Source organism: Eurypyga helias, unplaced genomic scaffold (genome assembly GCF_000690775.1).
Source record: "Eurypyga helias isolate BGI_N326 unplaced genomic scaffold, ASM69077v1 scaffold27904, whole genome shotgun sequence".
Lineage (NCBI taxonomy): Eukaryota > Metazoa > Chordata > Aves > Eurypygiformes > Eurypygidae > Eurypyga > Eurypyga helias.
The window spans coordinates 22,548-43,252 of record NW_010247333.1 but is presented as its reverse complement, the minus strand read 5'-3'; the positions used below and the strand labels follow the sequence as shown (position 1 = coordinate 43,252).

The window sequence follows — 20,705 nt, the reverse complement described above, 5'->3', positions numbered from 1 at the left end:
ATGGGCAGGGACACCTTCCACTAGACCAGGTTGCTCAAAGCCACATCCAGCCTGGCCTTGAAGACAGCCAGGGATGGGGCATCCACAGCTTCTCTGGGCAACCTGTTCCAGCGCCTCACTGCCCTCTCCATGAAGAATTTCTTCCTGGAGCCTTCTCTTCCAGCTCCCTCCTGGTTTTCTCCTTAGCTCAAGGTTACTCAGCCATCCTGCTGGGCACCTGCCCAGTCTATGGAGGAGTTTTGCTGAAGTAAACTGAGTCTATTTCAGTATGTCCTTAAACACAAAGGCCTTTCTCATTTTCTTTTTTCTGTTTCTCAGTTAGACTCTCCTCTGTGTGCCTGTTTGTCTCGTGTTTCTGTTTTTCCTTCTGTGCTGTTACCCATCTTGCACAGTCTCACTGTGTGACGTTTTCTGCAGGACACAAGGCCAATACCTCGCTCGGATGTGCCTGTTCTGCCCCGTTTCTGACTATGCTTTTAGGCAGTAACCTTTGTCGCTGCCTGACAATGCAGGGGCAGACCTCCTCTGCACATATGCGCGTCTGGTGAGAAGTGGGATGAACACTCATTTCCTTGCTCTGAGCCCTTTTAAGGCACCTCACATTCAGGTGGATGCCTGATCTTACCACATCTGCTGCTGTATTTTTTTGGCGAAGTGTAGACGTGTTTCACCGGAGTTGGAAAAACAAACTTAAAACTGCCCTTGAAAGTATAAATCTTGAAGTTCGCAATATTCTTTTATTATGTAACTTCCTTCGTCTTTTGGGCCTGCATTAAGTAGTTGCTTTGGTTAAAGTAAAATCTTCAGTCCTTAACAACTACATCTGAGCAGCAAGTTACCTCTGAGAAATAAGCAAAGAACAGCAAATGGGACTGAAAGGGTGTTTTTTAAATTTATTTTTTCCCTTAAGAACATCCTAGCATTGGTTTGATAGCCTGGACGCCTGTACCTGAACAACAGCAGCAGCGGAAGCCGCATTTTCCCAGACTGTGAGGTGTTCCAGGGGCATGTGCTCCATGGCTTATATAATCTTAGTCTTTCAAACAAGCCTGCTTATTTAATACTTTCTGTAAGGCAACAACAGGTTTCGTCCCAGGAACACTCCTTCAACGGAACTGGACTTCTCATTGTTCCCCTTTCGTTTATCATCGATTTGGCTAGCTGCTGTGCGAGGTAGGGTTTGCGTCTGGTTGGTTTTCTTTCTAATGCCGTGGTATCTTTTACAGGAAGAAGCAAGGCTGAAGACTCTTGCGAGTACAAGCACTTTATGTACAGACTCCAGCCTCAGCCTCTCCTCTGGCCCAACATCTGGTTACAATAGCAGCAATACTGCTACGTGTACTGCAAGTAACCTCAGCAGTCAGGAAGGACAGGTGAGAAACAGGCGGCCTGTGGCACTGAGATCTCCTGATGCTTCAGCAGTAACAGACAATATAGGAACAGAAACCTTTTTTGAGATGGTTTGTATTCTGTCACAGCTCTCAGGCAGGACATATTCGTGTCACTAGTACACAGAGGGGTGACATGGAGTGGAGGGAGCTTTACCGTGTAATTGCAAAGGATGGTGAAGCTCTTGTTTTTCTGAGGTTGCTTTTTTTAAACTTACAGATAAAAGCCAGAGAGTTACTACTGTCGGTAATCTGCCACGTTTTAGAAACAAGCTTTTTCTTGTGATGAATCAGAATCTGACAGTCTCAGTGTGTCTCCCTCAGTGATGCATACATTGACTTAAAGAGTGTGTGTGTGTGTGTGAATGTGAACTTTCCTGAAGTTTCTTTTTGGAGTATGCCTCTGTGTCAGCTCCTCACACTTGGTTCGCTAAATTCCCGGAGTCAGGGTATCATTTCAGAACCAGGGGAGAGGCAAAGGAGTTACCTTACGATACAGAGAAGCTGCCAACCTTGTAAGGCAGACTTGCTATAAATACTCCACTTGCTATTTAACATCATTTGGTTTTCTCAGTTCACACCAAAAGCCCCCGCTTCTGCTTTCCTAAATCAGGTTTCCACTGGAAATCCTTTGCTTTCAAGAGATACACGAGGTCGTTCAGCTGTTAGAAATAGTCAGCTCTATGTGCTAGAGCAACTACAGAAGGATACAACATTTGGTGAGTAGAACATACATCTGCTTATGTTTGATTCTTATGCCAAAGCCTGACGAGATTTGTCACTTATGCAAATCCAAATCTAATTTGATTCTAGGCATTTTGGGGATGTCCTTAGCGTTACACGACTTCAGAAACATACTGTCACCCAGCAGCCAGAGCTTGCTTAGAGTTTCCTGAAAAAGTAGACGGTGATTTGAGTCCTCTGAAGTTGGTCTTTTGATGTGCTAACATCATCTTCTGAGAGGGTGTGAGGGTCATGCTTTGATGAACCAGAGAAAGCTAAAGCTGCACCGAGTACAGGATTGTCCATGCACAGTTTTATTTTTAATCCCCAAGACTGCTGTTGCCTATATTCGTTAGGTTATTTATTTAATTAGCGCTTACGTGTGTCCTGGACAAGGGGGTAATAGCCATTAAACCTGAGTAATGTAAAACATAACTGCAGTGCAACCACCCCTACACAGATTGTCTAGACCAGGAATGTTCTCGGTCCTGCAGCACGATGCTGAGGCTCGGGTGCTGCAACAGAGGGTTTAAGGAAGTCCTGACAACTGCAGGAAAGCGGTGGTTTTCCTTTTTCTCTTTTTATTCCCTTGTGGCTTTTTTGTTTCCTGCAGAAGCCAGCAGAATTCAGCCACCCCTTCCTTCTAGTAGCATCAGCTGTAGGTTCACTCATGGATTAACCATTTCTGTCAGCTCCTCTTCAACAAAAGGATACCAAGATTTATCTAAACATATCCTGGCTAACGCTACCACTGAGGTGAGTAAATAAGCACAGTTTTCACCTATTCCCATCCCTCCCACTGGAAGTTAGAGCACAAGGGTGTGGGACAAGCCTTGGTCTTCCACAGTGCCAATAGTAGTTACCTGTGTATCAGTTACGGAGGGGCACGCAGAGCAGTTGTAAGTGGCGGGGGAAAGCAAGCCAGGCTGCGGCATTGGAGTCCAGAAGAGCCTACTGCACCTCAGCTGAACTGTCTGAGCGAAGCTGAGCGCCTCCAGCATCCGAGACTTCCTCTAGCGCAGGCTTTTTGTGTCTGTATGGCTAGGTGTGAGTGTGCAGTCGGAAGGAAAACGCACTAACTGCATCTTTCAGAGCCAAGAGACTCGCTTCAGCAGAGAAAATGAGCCAAGTCAGCCTGGCTGTTAATACTCCCTAAGGATTACTGGCATCACAGAACTAATTCCTTCTGCGGTAAAGCCAGCTTAGGACGAGTAAAAGACAGTGTAGCAGCGTGCAACAGGTGAACACCATTTATAGCTCATACAACTTGCTCTTACCTGTGCATTTTCCCAAGGTAATGGCAGCATGCTCTCAGAACCTGAGGAATCTCTACACGTGCCAGGCAGCAGCTGGTTGGAAGTAAGTTCACGGCGGGTCTTTTTAATGGGAGGCCTTTTTATGTACTTGGCCCTATTTGTGCAAATGCCTTTCGTTTGTCTTTGACAGATATCAGTGTACAGAAAAAGAGGTGCTGGTTTACTACAAAGTCTTCCCTTCAGCAACAAGGCACGGGTTTCTGGGAGCGGGAGTGATAGAAAGACCTCTTCCCTCCGTGTGGGGACTAGTGAGAGATCCTGGCAAAAGGCACCTGTACGACAGAACTATCAACACAGCTCGAATACACAGGAAGGTAACCAGCCACATCCAGCTGGGTGAGTAGCCAGACACATAGAATCACAGACTGGTTTGGGTTGGAAGGGACCTTAAAGACCATCTAGTTCCAACCCCCCTGCCATGGGCTGGGACACCTTCCACTAGACCAGGTTGCTCAAAGCCTCATCCAGCCTGGCCTTGAACACTTCCAGGGATGGGAGATGATTTGCTGCCGTTATCATTACATACTTTCACAGCTCCATTTGTCAGCCAGAAAGAAACTTAAAATCATCTTATTTATTCAAACCTGAAGCAATGAAATAATTCCATTATTTAATATGGGAACTTGAGTTTTGCAACACCTTTGCAAAGCAAAGATAATAGCAAGCGCATCTTCTGCAGAAGTACAGCTAGAGACAGTGGTTTAAAAGCCCAAATAAGTCATAAGGCGGTATGGAAAAGCATCTTAGTGCCACACTACAGCACGTTAACTAAAGTTCTGCTCTTAAGGAACAAGAAATCAAAATCAACTGTGCACATGTATTTAAGGGGTGGGAGAAAATGTGACAAGTTAAAGTTGCCAAAGTCTAATTTCCCCTTTTTGTTGTTTTTGGGTGTTTTTTTTTCACAGTGTATTTAGTGACTGATGCCTCCCTGTGTTACCTAAAGCAACCCCGGGATTTCTGCTGCATTACTGTAGAAGCTGAAGAGGTAAAGTGAATGTTCTCGCTGAAGCCTAGAGGCCTAGTTATCCTGTACTCGTGGTTCAGGACAAAAGGGAGAAGGAAGGAAAGTCCATGCTCCTATTTCCAGAAGCAACAGTACAATAGGAAGAAAAGCCATGCTGATAGGACACGAGTGTGTTATGTATAAAACCCTCTTGTGAATGACAGTCGTCAACCAAGCCCCATCAGGCAGAAACACAAGTGTTACACAGTGTATTCTGGTTACAAATGTGAGATTACGATATTATAAAAAAATACTCAATAACTAACATGAGAAATATTATTTCTTATCAAAAGAGCTCTTTTCAGTGAGTAATATGAGAAACAAGCCTCATGGCAAACAAAGAAAACAGTGCTATATGCATCCAATTGTTTCAAACGGTCATCTTTGCACTTTGTCACATGCAGGAGAACTTGTCTGTCTTGGCTGTTCAGTCTGTCTATGATGCATCCATGCCCTACCCTTGTAAAGAAGTGGTGAGAGGGGAGATTTTGCCAAGTGCTTGGATACTGGAACCTGATGTAGTGAACGGAAGAGATATCACCAGAGTTATTTACATGGCACAGGTAAGATTGCGCTGTATATCCATCTGGGAATGCAAAAAGCCGTTACATCCCAGAATGCTTAGGAGCTGGTAAGTAACAAAAATATATAATCCTTATGCTGTGCTCCAGAATGTTTACGAACAAACTGTAAAAGTCACCGTATGTCACGCGGCGTGAAGCGGAGGTAATGTAGAGAGAGTCTTACTAGGATTGTGCTTAAGCACGTGATCCCAAGTTCGCATGGCAATACTTTGTGTAACTGAAGTGATTGAGTCTTCACGCCTAACAGATACAAAAGAGAAGTCAAGATTAGGATGCCAGTTAAGAATAAGAAAATCCTGGCATCTGTTTATTAAAGACTCATCTGAAAAGTAGGCTGTTTTTGAGACAGGGGTACCAAGTACTTAATGTCCAGAAGAGAATACCGTGCTGTGCAATTTGTTTTAAAGTTCTCCTCTGAGAGCTGTGGAATTTGTCCTTTAAACTTACCTATATAAAACATGGTTTTGAAATACAGTTTAAAACATACAATGTTTAAATTGCAGTGATTAGTAGATGCACTTTACCACGTATGCATAATGTATATGCACTTCAAAACTTTATATGCATTTCATACCGCGCTTCAGTACGTGCATATGCATTTTCAGGGACACTGGATCTGTCTAAGCTCACACTCAAAAGCAGCGTGGCTCATACCTGCTGAAAGTAACGTGAAGTAGCAAAGCTTTGAAAGTCTGTGGAGTATTGGGAAGGAAGAGCTACAAAGCACAGTGCGACGGGATCACTTGGCTGTAAATACTTCTGTGCTTAATGCATACTTGCAACATCAGTGCTACTGCAGGCTGGAGAAGTGTTTTGGTCAAAAACGGGTACAACTCACCCCCAACATGAGGCCTTTCTTCTGACTCCTGCAGGTGGATCTTGGTGCTCCAGCAATCCCTGCAAGACTCCTGAGCTCCATTGCCAAGCGACAGCCCCTGGTGATAGCTCGACTGGCACACTTTCTTGCTAGTTAGTGCTTGGGACAAGACTGGACCAAGCAGCTGAAAGCTCACAGAGAGACACAAGCCCCTCTAAGGGTAATGTAACACGCTGGCTCACAGGACAGTCCCCGTCAAGCCTCACTTGAGGAGTTTAATTGCAAACGCTGGACCACACGAAAGTCCAGGTTCATTTATCTTAGCCGACATTGCTCAACAGACACCCAGCCAGCTTCACGGGGAACCTGTCCTGCTGGAGACAGCTGTGGAAAAGCTCTACAGAACAGCAGGAAAGTGTGCGCTGTCACCATAAAGAGCAGAGGAGGAGACTTTGCTTTACAACAGCCAGCATCTTACATGCAGAAGCGTGTTATTTAATCTCTGTTTCCAAGGAGCTTCGAAGCTCAACCTCATTTCTTTCAGTTTAGGCAGCGGAAGCAATCAAACGCGTACCGCTGCTAGTTGGTATGGCTCGAGACCTTTCACACGTTCCCGAGTAGAGCTGCAAAGCCACTTTCCAAGGCCGAGACAAGTATCCAATGCAGAATTCTTAACGGTGTAGATACAGTCAGCCAGCTAAGTGTTAAATGATTTACCTCCTCACAAAGGGAGGTTAAAACAGCACCATACCCACTAGTGATCCTCCACCGTGGAGAGATTTTTCCCATGTAGTTGGCTGACTTGTCGCAGGCGGTCTACGTTTAGAAGGCCACCACACTATGCAGCATCAGTGGAAATCACCACAGCTCAGGACGCAGTTTTACTGCACTGCAGAACCAGGTGCTTCGAAATAAAGAAACCAAACTGACAGCGGTAACCACTGACACTTCGTCATTAGTAGGGAGTAGTGCTGAGTAATCAGCTTGTTTCTAGAATTTAAATCCTGCAAGTAGGAGTAGCTCCAGCATTTTTCCACCAGCCCTTCTTCGCTTTTACCCAAATGCATCAAGAGTTGGAAATCCCAACTGGTCATAGTCTCACCGCACCTGGCTCATAACACAACCAGCTGTCTCACTGCAGCGAGTAACGACTCCTCCCCTTCTGTTACCATGCAGTATTTCTGTTGAGTTTTGCCCAATCCTGCTGTTGTCGGGCCTTACGTGTTTGCTCAACGCCCTCCCTAGTTCAGTCACACGTTCCTAAAATTAAACAAACCGCCAGCCAACTCAAATATCTGAATAACTTTACGTAGCTCTTCAGCACAACAGTGAAGAATCACTTCAGATACCTTCTCTAAGCAATAAAAGCTGCTGCGATATGCTTTCTTTAGCTCAAAAAAGCCCACTTCTTCAAGAAGCTGTTGCACTTTAAATCTGTCGAGTGAGAGATGTGAATTCAAGCATCCACCTTTCCAGAGTCAGCGTCTGCTGCTAACGTGGCTCCTTTCAGTCGAAGGTGCGACCTCCCAGCATACGGTGACGTCAGCGGCACTTCCCGTCTTTGAGTTCACAAGGCAAGACCTGTTTGTACTGTATCTTTGCACAGGTGTAATTTTGGCTCTCAGCTTCTATGTGTTACGTCCTGTGATTAATGTATTAAATTTTAAAAGAGAGTAGCTATTTGAAATCTATACTTAAGAGCGTTTTTGAGATGGACCAGCCCAAGGCCTCCCCCCCAGCTAACAAAACCTTTCACTTACAGATTTGTTTTAGCTTTAGATGGGCGTGGTTCCAATCTCAACACCAACATGTTACTGTTCTCTCCTGGGGAGGCTCAGCCTTTTCTTAAAAGCCTGCCAAACCGAGTCGTGGCACGGTTCGCTTTGTGTCGCGCATCGTCCGTAGCCCAGCCAGGAAAAAGGGGCAACCTGCCAACGAGATTTTCTGTCACTGAGTGAAAAAGAGAGATTTCCAGAGTTGCAACCGCTTGCACCCCGCCCCGTTGGTGGAACCCAGGAAAGGAAGAGCAAACAAGGCTCTCAAGTACATTACAAGTAGATAAAAGCCCTACCAAAAATGAGTAGGAAGGGCAGCACAGTGTGTTGGCTGTGGCCCCAGTGCTGCCTCCACCGCTTCCCAGGAGGGGGAGGGGAGGGCTCCACGCAATCCACAAATGTTTGGCTCAGTGCTTCGCTTTGTTTTCTCTTTTGTTTTGGACACGGCACTAGTGATAAGCAGTTTTTGTAGGAAAAACATCTAGGGGGACTCCTGTTGCTCAACAATGCCAGTGTCTATGAAGGATAATGTCTTCTTGTACAGTGCATCAGATGTTTATTTTTATATCCACATAAGATTTTTTTCTATGTTTACAGATTAAGTTATTTATATATGCTTGGTTTGAAGCGGTTTTATATGCTATGAAAGCTAAGTTTTATTTTTATCAGTATTGAATTAATGTAATTTTTTTTTTTAAATACAATCTTCAATTGATACTAAAAAGCCTATTTATATAAATGTTTTCTTTTGCAAATGCAACATTTTATGGTACCTGTCAATGCACGGCATTGGTTGGTTTGGAAGGAAGAAACAACCCAGCAGATCTCCAATTTGTTCATCTCCAACGGGCAAAACCCAACGTCCTGTAAGTTGCTGCTGAGCAGTAGGTGATCAGTGGTATTGCACCGCCTCCTGCCGCATCTCTGCTCTTAATCAAGATTGCTATTTTCATATCCCCAATAAATGGTATTTTTTACGCAAGAAAATGTGCCCCACGTTGCTTTGCTCCAGCTCAGATACCCGTGGACAGAACCGTGCTTCCGCAGGAGCTGTTTTCTACTCGAGATGAGTATTTAGGCTGGATGGAGAGAGGATGCCAGGCGAGGTTGCGGTGAAAGGTGCAGGGCTCCTGCTCCCCCACCGAGGAGTGTGCAGCGACTCTGTTTGCGGCACAGGGGTCAAGAAGCCGGTCGCTGCCTGAATGGGGCTTCTGTGACGCAGTGCCTCGCCCAAGCAAAGGGTCTGTTTTGTGCTGAAGCTTTTTTCCCAAGCCCAGTTCCGCAGCCCCTCTGCCGTGGCCATCCAGAAGGAAGTTAACGCAATGCCATTTCTCCTCATTTTCTTTCAAGAGCTGCGAGTTTGCAGTGGGGAAAGACCAACAGAAGGAAGGCCACACCGCTGATGGAGCCTCCTGTGAGCTCTCCTCTCCCTCCCAGCGCTGGCATCGCAGCTAGAGCCAGTGCCTGGGGAACAGGTATGACACTTGAAGCGCTCACACCCCACGGAGTCTGCCAGCCCCGTGGGACTGCATGCTCGTGCACCCTCACGAGAGCGGTCCCACCGCTGGGCATCCCTCGTCAGGAAACAGTGTGCTGTACAGTTGGTCCTAAGGTTTAGTGACAGGGTTAGGTTCTGGCTTCGCAGAGCAGCCACAGCCATGTGCCCTGGGATGCCCAGGAAGTAGAGTGACTGCTTTGTGAGCTCAGACCGTGGGAACAGAGGTGTTTCTTACCTGCTGGCTCCCACTGAAAAGCTGACTGCCTTCTACCCCATAGGGCACAACTGTGCTCTCTGGACATGGCAAACCTGTCCTGGGGCTTGGTCACCTTTTAAATAAGAATTTTCAAGCATGTTGTGTTAAAGAAGGGTACGTCAAGTTCATGAAAACAGCTGTGGCCATGGTATCTATGCCAGCAGTTTTACAATACCTAAATAAAGTCACTTCCAGATCAGAGAGCACCTTTTTAACCATTACAGATTCCAGCTTCTTCCCCCTTCCACCTCCCCTTATTTAACAGTTATAGTTCAGGATAAGCCAAGCAGTAGCAGGCTGGACAGGAGGGAGTACCACACCTTCTCTGCCCCACACTTTGGGGCAAGGCACCTTTTTGCTCTTTGCCCCACTGCAAAGAGGTTATATATCGACAGCTTGAACACAGAACAGGACATTTAAGCATGTTTATTGTGACAACCACCTCAAGCGAGAGCTGCAGCTTAGCGTCACGTAACACTCAGCCTTGGGGAGCGGGTACGGTACGATAGGGTGTTCTTGCCATTGCAGTTGGTACTACCACCTCCTTATGCAGCCTGCCTACTTCCAGGGACCCTCTGCTTCACCCACATCAGAACAGCCCTTATGTGGGGTGCGCAGAGGGAACGTGCCACGTCCTGAAATAGAGCGCGTAGTAACCCACTCAAGAAGTCTCGGTAGAGCTCAAACACTGACGTGCCTCTGGTTTCTCTCTCAGCATCAGATACATTTTAACAGCAGCCACAGCGCGCTCTCCTTAGTCCTGGTTGTGTTTCTTCTTAAATCACTGACTCCAAGGTATTTACCTTTTCTCACCTTATACCATTAGCAGGCTAGAAAGCCCTGGGCTTCACGTTGTCCAGGAACTGTTCTTATGTAACACAGTATTTGCTTTCTGGAAAAAACCTGCACTAACCGGACACTCCTAGACACAAGGAAATAGTATCCTCACTGCTACAGGGGGGGGAAAAAATATCCCATGAGACAGCTAAGGAGCACCTAACCACCACCAGCCCCTACCACAAACCCCAGTTTAAGGAAACACCCTGGGGGGTGAACAGGAGGTCACACCCTTGGTGATGATCTGTCTGGGGGGGCAGAAAACACCCACTGTCCCCCTCCCCAAAAAGGATTCCTCTCCAAAACCAGCTCTTCAGAGAACATCACAGGGCTGTTTTCACTACCTTTGTTGTCTCTTCCAGGCTGTAGGTTTCTTGCTGCAGCATTTCCTGTCTGATAAAACCCAAACTCAAGGCAAGAAGGATTATAAAAAACAGTGAATACCAGCCAGCTGCTCTTTATGTGCACATACTACAAAAGTGTCCTAAAAAATACTGTCATCGGTCAAAAATATAAACAGGTATTTTCTCCCTTATTTCTGGTAAGGGCCCCAGTAAATTACAAGTTCTGTGTCCAGCAAGAGATGGAAGAACACTTAAGCATCTACATGCTTTAAGAATAAGGCCATCAGTGTTGTGGTGTATGTATTTAATATGGTTTAACTTTTAAAACGAGTCTTAAAAATATTAAAATCAAACCTTCAAAGTTGAGCTTACAATGAAAAATAAATATAGGCTCATCTCCATGTCAGAGGGGTTCACCTTTCCCCTCCCCTGACAGTACATCTCGGGTAAAAGACAACATGAGAAATCACATTAAGAGAAGAGACAGCCACCAGGAAAGCACCTCCCTGAACACGAAGCAGCGTGTCCACTGGAAGGGATTCCTGGGCTTGGCCTCAGCCTGTTGCTGCACAAATATAAAAACTGTCTGTGAGTCTAAAAAAAAATATGGGGCTGCTCTGAGCCACCATCAAGGTGCTTAAAGGGCTCCGACTTGGAGATCCGTTAGCTGATGTAAATCCTTCCAGCAGAGCCACCAGGGCAAAACGTCCACAGACAGAAAGACGGGTGCAGTTTTTGCACAAAGTGACCTCTTGGCTGCAGCATTTTCCCAGCAAGGAGCTCACAACGCGCTCAGGAACGCTAACGCTTCTGTTGGCAGCTTTTTCAGTAATTTTTATCCACAGAGAGTTCACCTCCGCTAGCTCTGTGCCGTCACGGTACCTGGAGATTGTCTGGTCAGCTCACAAGGGTTAGTCCTGGGCTCTTCTCTCTGATGTTCTGATAGAAACACTCTGGACAGCATTTCCAGTTCTTTTAAGAACTCCTGCAACAGACACAAACCAGAGAACCCCGATTAACAGATGTCAACAACAAGGCTTGCTTACTTAATTTTTTTAGTCAAGAACGTTACGAGGTTAAACCAACAAAGAAAAGCCAACCATATTCTGGGCTGCATCAGAAGTGTGGCCAGCAGGTCAGGGGAGGTGATTCTGCCCCTCTACTCTGCTCTTGTGAGACCCCACCTGGAGTGCTGCGTCCAGCTGTGGAGCCCTCAATATCAGAAGGATATTGACCACTTGGAGCGAGTCCAGAGGAGGCCACGAAGATGCTCAGAGGGCTGGAGCACCTCTGCTATGACGAAAGGCTGCGAGAACTGGGCTTGTTCAGCCTGGAGAAGAGAAGGCTCCGGGGAGACCTTATAGCACCTTCCAGTACCTGAAGGGGCTACAAGGAAGCTGGGGGGGACTTTTGACAAGGGCCTGTAGTGACAGGACAAGGGGTAACGGGGTTAAATTGAAAGCGGGGAGGGTTAGATTGGATATCAGGAAGAAGTTCTTCCCGGAGAGGGTGGTGAGGCACTGGAACAGGTTGCCCAGAGAAGCTGTGGATGCCCCATCCCTGGAAGCGTTCAAGGCCAGGCTGGATGAGGCTTGGAGCAACCTGGTCTAGTGGAAGGTGTCCCCGCCCATGGCAGGGGGGGTGGAACTAGATGGTCTTTAAGGGCTCTTCCAACCCACACCAGTCTGTGATCCTATAAACACGTCGTTGATGGTTTTCTAGTGTAGAAACCTCAACAAGCTACAACACCGATGGTGAAGAGAATGCCTGTAAGAAAAATCACTGCCACAGCTTAAATGGTTGAACACCTCCAACACGTAAGCGCTTAGCAGCCTTAAAACACTGTCCACATTTTAGCAAGGGACTGGGGCTGTCTCCTACATGTTGACTCCAGCTGGAATAGTCTGACAGCTCTCACATTCTGCTGGTAGGAGGCAAAGGGGTTTAAACGCAAGTCAGGTCAGTTAAGACCCTTCCCCACACGTCCTTCTCAGCTGGAGCACGGAAAACGCATTCCGGCTAGAGCCGAGAGCTGGTAACTGAGCCAGCTGGACTCCAAACTGGTTGACAGTTTTCTTGATGCTTCCCCTGTGTGGGGAATGTTGGGATTCACACAAGTACAGGCTGCTGCCGAACACTAGTAACAAGCTTGCTGGAAGCCAGTCCTGCTGCTGCGCTGAGCAGGAACTCTGTAAGAAAGGCGATGAGCTTCGCCTACGTGAAACAACTACAAGGATAGATTGTTGATGAAGCAGAGTCAAGCTCCACTTATTGCCCACACACATCTTACCCACACTTACTTGCCCACACTTACCAAGGGCCACGGGAGCTCTTCAAGGCCATGCAAGCAACTCTCTATTTCACTGGTTCTCATCAGTTTGTGTTCTACAAGACCATGAAGCATGAAAAGGAACAAATCCCACTGCAGAAGAGGAAAAAAAAAAAACCATCAACAACTCAAAGAGAAATGGGCTTTGCGTTCACTTCTTTATCCCTGTATAATTCAGGGTTTTCTTCTCTGCAATGTGGAGAAAAGGGGCAAAAGGAGAATGCACATTATTTACCTGGGTGCGGCAATGAAGGACCCCAGAGAACAACACCCAAAACGAGTGAACAGAATTCCCTCAGTGCGTACACTGCACCCTAAAGTCTCAAAATCTCTGATTCTGCTTCCGAACACACCAAGTGTTTAATTCCTGTGTGTTCAAGAACAACTTGAAAAATTCTTTCCTTACCTTCTGAAATAAGCTGGTTTTAGCCTGCAATTAAAAAGGGCAATTTTCGGCTTCGTAGCTGGGGATCTTCTAAGGTAACTCGGACATGCACGCAAAAACGAAAGCTGACCGAAGACACAGGAATGCAACCAGTTACAAGGTGACGCGTGTTCAGTCCTCGTCACCTCCCAAGCCAAACGGGACATTTTCCATTTGTTCCTAAATGCAGCTGTGCCTTCCCGACAGCCCCCCAGACAGGCATCAAATGCTAACAGGACGAGGGGTAACAGGTTTAAATTGAAAGCGGGGAGATTTAGATTAGATATCAGGAAGAAGTTCTTCCTGGGGAGGGTGGTGAGGCACTGGCACAGGTTGCCCAGAGAAGCTGTGGACGCCCCATCCCTGGAAGTGTTCAAGGCCAGGCTGGATGAGGCTTGAGCAACCTGGTCTAGTGGAAGGTGTCCCTGCCCATGGCAGGGGGGTTGGAACTAGATGAACTTTAGGGTCCCTCCCAACCCAAACCACGCTGTGATCCTATGATTAGTACGCAGTCCCTTTTTTCTCCACCCCTGCAGAAGCAACGCCAGCTAACAGCAGCGCAAATCCTGCTGCCCTCCTTCACACAAGCCATCAGCACTGTGGGCGGGCAGAACTCCTACATGAATGTGTCACACCAGGGGGGGTAACAGGCAGCTCCGTAGGTCAGAATAAGCTTTACCTCTCGCTGCTTAACTTCTGCAAAATAACCCATGTTCTTCGTGCTGAAGATCAGCTGCACAGGAACAGGCGTCCCAAAGTCCTCCTTCCAGACAGAAAGCAGCAGTTTCAGAAGGCCATAGGTGGGATTGTACTTGACACGCAACATCTCGGAGCTCTTCTCTGCGGACTTGACCCTGAGGCTCAGAGGAACACGGTCTGAAACTGTAAGAAAAGGAAGAAAGGTGAACTTCTACAGCCACATTATTTTCCTTTCATAGTCATCATCTTGGTCCAGCAGCACATCTGGCATAGCTGGTGTCTAAACAGCCACTGAGGTAAAAACGCTTAGTGAGTGTAAACCAGTGAACTTCAGAGGACTGGAGCTCAGAAACAGGCAAAACTGAGCTTTGAAACTACACAAGTATTACGTAGAAGAGATTTATACTGCTCAGATACAGAATACCAGCTGGCTGGCATATACCCCAAGTCTGGAAAGACGACTAAGTACAAGTCAGCCTGATGTTTATTAAAAGAGGACCTCGGTGTTACGCCAAACGAGAGGGGAGTTACGCAGTAAAACGGCATCTAAATCTAGAAACAGATGAACTAGCTGGTTAGAGGTCTGACTGTACGCAGAGCTGCATAACTTCCTGCAAGTACAGGGTTTAACTGCAGCCAAACATAGAGGGAAGGTACCAGCTCGTCCTTGGTACAGTCGAAGGGAAGGGGGCAGATTCGCACTGCTGCCCCCCAGAATGTAATCTCATCATATTCAGGTGTCAACTGCTTTCTGAAAGAATGAACCATGCAAAAAACTTCTTAAGCAGCTTCCAAAAACAAGGAAATGAGAAGGCTGCCCAGGAAGAAAAAACCTGCATCCAGATCACTAGCTCCTGCTGAGAAAAACACTCTGTTTAACACATTAGAGCAAGGGAGGGGTGGGAACCAAACAACCAAAACAACCCTGAAGGCGCTTACGGAAGTCACAACACACAGAAAACAAGTTACTTCCATTCTCTCCAGAGAGAGGCATAAAAATACAGTTTAAGGGAACAAGCCCTTACTTTTGGGGCAAATAAAACCCCCGGATGCAGCTTTTCAGGGGCAGAAATACTGGAAAACGTACCACATTTAAATGGATGTATCCGAACCTAAAACCCCATGGAGATGGGAATGAGAACCCAGACCTGAAGGATGGTCAGTCACAGTGTAATGCTGTATAAGTGCAGAAGGTGGAAGGGAGTAAAAGCAACCACCCCATACTGACAGAAACAAAATCTGCAGACTCCACGACGCCGAAAGAGAATCAAACATCCCTGAGCTCTAAATACTGAAGTCTCTGACCCCAAGGATTTAAGAGAACCGTAATAACAGGCTTCAGCTTCAAATAGCTTACCATGACTGACTTACCCAGCAAAGAAGCCAACTCAACCGTGCACTTTGCCAGCTGCTGTTCAGATGTGGGACACATGAACTGGAAAACACAAACCCGTGTCATCTCCTTGTCCCCACACTGCGCAAAACAGGGCTTCACAGGAGATCAAAGTATCAGAGAAGAGCAGGCAATTTACAGCAAGAAGCACAGAGCTGTGATCAGGAGACCGTTAAAGGCAAAGACAAGAAGAGATCATATATGAAAAGGGGAGCCAAGGGTTAATTTTAAGCACGAAGCAGTTCTACACAGGATGGAAAAAAAAAAAACAAAAACCCCAAACCAAAAAAAACCCCAAAACCCAACAACAACAAAAAAAACCCCACTGTCACATCTGAGCTCAGACAAAAACCATTGAACTGAACCCAACTGCGAGGCAAGGCCAGCTACCACGTTTACAGGTATGAAAACCGCTCAAAGTGGTCCCGAGGGATTTTTTGCTGCTTTTCTGCACTTCTACCTTTCTGCACTGAAGTGTCTGACTCAATCTTCCCAGCAAGCACTCCAGCCAGACGCAGTCAACCACTTCACCTTTATCCCGTGGGCCCACAGCAACGCAGAGCACATCCTTGATGAAAAAGACAGCAGCATTAGTACTTCCACAGGCACAGCTTTGGACCTATGACCCAGCACTCCACACACCGTCCTCAGGTCCTCGTTTAAAAAAAAAAAAAAAAAAAAGCAGGTAGTTATCTTCCTCATTTCTTAAGACAGATGAAAGATGAAAGCTGAATTTCTCACCACCTCCAGGGCTGATTTCCTCCCACAGTTCGCACTAATATTATGAAGTCAAAGTCAACGAGGGCAACCAGTTCATCGTTCTCAAATGGAACTGGCTGTGAAAGCTCTAGGTAAATCTGACAGTGCAGGAAGCAGGTCCAGGGTAAAAGGGCTACAGAACTCCTGAGTCCTCTTACATTCCCAACGTCAGCTTCAGTGTCAGCAAGAGCTGAGTGTGAAAAGCACTCACAGGGTTACGGCACAAAAACTGGTTTAGCAAATTTTACACATGGCAGCACTTTCCACCACCAGCCATTTGCCACCCAACATCAGAAACTGAGGATGGAAATCAAAAGAATGAAAAGAATGTTTTTGAAAAGCTGCATCTCAAGATGCCACACAGAGATATCTTTGGAAAGCAACAGTTCACAGAAAAGGCCCCTGGTTTCCTCACATGCCTCGCTCTCCTCTTTTTATCTCAAGCAAGAAGGTGCTACAAGATGCGTGCTCATTCTTACACCGTTACTGGGAACGCGACGACAGCGAGATCCAGTGTCACTGCTCAAACAGAAAAGCAGCAGCAAAAGAATAACCCCACACAATCGTAAAAGTGAGGCTTTTCAAATTCTTCTGTTCCTCATGAGTTACTCCCACTGGTTCTATAATTGCATGATTTTTACAAGAACAGTGACCTTTGAAAAGCCTGGGAGAAGAGACCAAAATGTAACCTGAGCCAGCCTGAATAGAAAACTGCTTGGATCGAAGGCTGAAACGACACCATCGCCTTCGTTTGAAGATACTCTGATTCTCCCTAATTATGGCTGAATGAAGGTGCAGATGCAGGCTGGACAAACAAATCTTTTGACAGATCTGTACAGATTCATCTGCCGCAACACTCATCACACTGTGGTTTCTATGCTACTCGTCTCAAAAAGGTCCCGGCCACGCTGCCAGAAATCCTGTATTTGAGATCGCCCTCCTGAACAGGGAGCTCTGATCTACACACAGTGAGCAGTGGGATGGAAAAACAAACATGAGATCTTTCCATCGTGCTTCTTAACACTCTCCACAGCCAGTTCCTTAGAAGCAGAACATCCCCTTTAAAAAAAACCAACACACAAACCTTGCCCCAAAACCGCCAAGGTAAAAAACAACAGGGGAGTTAGGGCAAGCCAGGGAGCCAGCACGATCTACCTTAATCTCGTTGATGATTTGGGAGGGGAACGGAGCACAGTGCTGACAACCTGGAGGGCAGTCCCTTCGCAACTCCAGCGCGTCCTCGCCGGGCAAGGGCGGTCCCGGGACTTTCAGCATTCGGTTGAAGGTCGCCTTCACTTCTCTCTTGATGAGTGCTACAAAGAACAGGGAACAAATCCTGCCTATTGCAGCTTTTCCCTCCGGTGAGAGAGACAGCTGTTTCCGAACACTACCCTTATTGGCTTCTCATTCCCAGGGCCACGGCAAATGAGGAAAAGGCAGCTGACACTTTCAAACCCCTTCTGACTGAGGTCCCGTTACATTTAACGGGCAGAGGCACAGCTCAACCCGCAGCTCTGCAAGGCAGCCACCCATCACCCCCAGCTACCGCCAGCAACTCCGCTCATTTTCCATCATAACAGACCCACAGAAATAACGCACACGGCAGCTAAGCCAGGAGGCAGTGCCAAAGCTGAAAGCTGAATCAGCGTGAGAGCCCCAGCTGACCCGCTGTGCCCATGAAAGCCATGGGTTTTCTACCAAAATAAGTTTTGACCAGCATCCAAAACACTAAACTTTTGCTGCTACAAATGGTGCTAAATAGTCCTTCGCAGATTCTTGGCACAACTTCCTGATGGGTTTTCAGAGATTCTGACGAGCTGCCAGAGAACTCCGAGAGTGCAAGGACCATGCAGTTGCCCTCAGCCTGCTGGAAACACCCCCAGTCCAAGAGGTGTTTGTTTTGCAGGAGATTCCAGAAGCGCTCCGTATGTGTGGACCGTAAGGTGGCTCGAGAGCGCAGCTCTCACGTCTCAAGGCAACGTCAGCCTAGATGACATTTTCAGAAGCAGCTTTCCACAGCATTTGTTCTCACTGTCCTACGAGTCTCCGTAACTAAACGTCACTTACATGGGCCAAGCCTGAAAAATTACTGAAGAAGGTCCTCGGAGCTAGAAATCATTCCTCTTATTCCTAAACAGAGGGACAGAGCAACTACATGCTTCCCACTAAAAGAAAAATGAGTAGGACCAGGTACTTTATAACACTGGAATAAAGTCTACCCCTAGACCTCAGAAAAAGAGCACAACATGCAGCACAATACACCCCAGTTCAGGGTAACTCACCGGCAATGTTGGCAGAAAGCCAGCCACAGGCTTTCTCAGTGGCCAGTTCCACTGCAATGTCTTCTGCGCTGCTTAAAACCTTGACAGGGAGGGTGACAAGTGACAGGAGATTTACCATCAGCCACAGCACTACAGTGAGAAGTCAGAAGGAAGTCTAGAGGGAAAAGGCTTAACCTCAGCATGCAAAATTTAAACAGCGCGCCACCTCCTCTGTGGGAACCGCTACTCTGAGAGACAGGACCGACCCACTTTTGATTTCCCAAACCTTGTCAACCCCATACAGACCCCCATCAACCCTTGGGGAATTAGATGCTAAACCAAAAGCATTATCCTCACGAGACGAGTGCAACTGATACACCATTCTAGCCTCAACAGTTAGCTACTGGCTAGAGCATCACTTCAGCCAGAATACCCAGGGCAGAGGTGACTGCCTGGCTATTAGTCCTTATACGAGGGCATCAGTAGATTCCCCTGTCCTAAGCTATTAAGGGATAAGCAAAGCAGCAATGGAAAAATGGTAATGGTCCAGACTTAAACTCAAGTGAGTTTTAGTGAAAATACATACCGCTGCAGATGTCTCTTCTGGCAATAACACCCTTACCGCCTCAGGGCCCTTCTTTTTGCAAAATCTGCACGAAAAGAAAGAAAATGTGCCACGGGATTAGTCAAAGTTCTTGGCCGATGCGCGGAGGTTCGTCACTGTACGAACATCCACGCTCTCTTACAGTCAAAGCCGGCTGGAAAGCTGCCGTGAAATAAGCCAGACCTAAAGAACCAGACAAGGAAAAAGCAAGCCACCAAGGCGCAATACTCAGTTTTCCAGAGAGGGGAAATACAATAGCTGCAGTGGATGTCCGTTTGGGGCTGGATGCAGAGGGACACACACCTTAATTCCTTCCTACAAATATGGCATTAGGAGGCCGGAGGCGCAGCAGTCACGCTGAGAAGAGACGAGGTGAGGGTTTATTATTAGCAGCATCTGAGCACGACAGTCAGAGCTGAATCAGGCTTACAGACTCTACGATCAGAAGAGACAGGAAGGCACAAGTTTCAGTAACTGTTCCTCCTTACTCTCTGCCTTTGATGAGTGCCTGGGCCCCTTCCTCATACAGATGAGCGCACACCTCTTCAAGCAGCTTGTCATGATTAGCATCCTCCTCCTTCACTTTCTCCTGCAACATGCCTTCAGCCCTTTGAACCAACTCCGCTACCAGCGTCGCCCTGTGAAAAACCAAGAACAGACGGACTGAAATGGACATGAGCCGGCCGTGTGCGCTGGCAGCCCAGAAGGCCAACCGTATCCTGGGCTGTATCCAGAGAAGTGTGGCCAGCAGGTCGAGGGAGGTGATTCTGCCCCTCTACTCTGCTCTGGTGAGACCCCATCTGGAGTGCTGCATCCAGCTGTGGAGCCCTCAATATCAGAAGGATATTGACCACTTGGAGCGAGTCCAGAGGAGGCCACGAAGATGATCAGAGGGCTGGAGCACCTCTGCTATGACGAAAGGCTGCGAGAACTGGGCTTGTTCAGCCTGGAGAAGAGGAGGCTCCGAGGAGACCTCATTGCAGCTTTCCAGTATCTGAAGGGGGCCTACAAGGGTGCTGGGAGAGGACTCTTTACAAGAGCCTGTAGTGATAGGACAAGGGGGAATGGGTATAAATTGAAATCAGGGAGGTTTAGATTAGATGTCAGGAAGAAATTCTTCACAGAGAGGGTGGTGAGGCACTGGAACAGGTTGCCCAGAGAAGCTGTGGATGCCCCATCCCTGGGAGTGTCCAAGGTCAGGCTGGATGTGACTTTGAGCAACCTGGTCTAGTGGAAGGTGTCCCTGCCCATGGCAGGGGGGTTGGAACTAGATGATCTTTAAGGTCCCTTCCAACCCAAACCATTCTATGATTCTATGATTCTATGAAATCAAAACACACCAAACCAAGAGAGCTGGGGTGCTGGAGCACACAGGGAGACGGGGGGAGTCGGCTTCACTTAGCCCGGAGAAGGTGAAAGGAGAAGGAAGGGTTACAGAGGCAACAGAACAATGCTTCCAGGAAGCGCGCAGCTAAAGGCTGACAGGCAACATGCACAAGCTGGAACAAGGGAAATCCTGATAGGATATAAGGAAGCATTTTTCACAAAGCCTGGGAAAATTAAGCAGTGGAACATGGTACTAAGAGGCTGCTGAATCCTTAGAGACTTTCACAACTTCACTGGAAAAGGTGTCGAGCAACCTGACCCAACTTGAACACTGGCCCTGCTTTGAGCAGGAGTTTGGATCACATG

The 20,705-nt window shown here is 47.2% G+C and overlaps 2 protein-coding genes across 2 annotated transcripts in view; one reads left to right on the top strand and one right to left on the bottom strand.

Annotated features, from left to right (window-relative positions):
• Positions 1-1,316: 1,316 nt before the first annotated feature.
• Positions 1,317-5,991, top strand: STARD9 (StAR-related lipid transfer (START) domain containing 9). Its single transcript, XM_010150709.1, has 8 exons — positions 1,317-1,373; positions 2,002-2,107; positions 2,725-2,867; positions 3,406-3,470; positions 3,558-3,763; positions 4,336-4,415; positions 4,838-4,996; positions 5,890-5,991. Exons 4-8 carry the CDS (start codon positions 3,409-3,411, stop codon positions 5,989-5,991), a joined length of 609 nt encoding a protein of 202 aa, XP_010149011.1. The 5' UTR covers positions 1,317-1,373; positions 2,002-2,107; positions 2,725-2,867; positions 3,406-3,408.
• A 5,412-nt stretch (positions 5,992-11,403) lies between these two features.
• CDAN1 (codanin 1) overlaps positions 11,404-20,705 on the bottom strand; it is a 31,519-nt gene continuing 22,217 nt past the window's right edge. Inside the window, exons 20-28 of the mRNA XM_010150708.1 lie at positions 19,502-19,651; positions 18,996-19,059; positions 18,431-18,509; positions 17,304-17,461; positions 15,850-15,957; positions 15,368-15,431; positions 13,977-14,179; positions 12,859-12,966; positions 11,404-11,529 (exon numbers count right to left, since the gene is read on the bottom strand). Of these exons, the coding sequence (XP_010149010.1) occupies positions 11,404-11,529; positions 12,859-12,966; positions 13,977-14,179; positions 15,368-15,431; positions 15,850-15,957; positions 17,304-17,461; positions 18,431-18,509; positions 18,996-19,059; positions 19,502-19,651 (1,060 nt within the window). The remainder of the gene's footprint in view (positions 11,530-12,858; positions 12,967-13,976; positions 14,180-15,367; positions 15,432-15,849; positions 15,958-17,303; positions 17,462-18,430; positions 18,510-18,995; positions 19,060-19,501; positions 19,652-20,705) is intronic.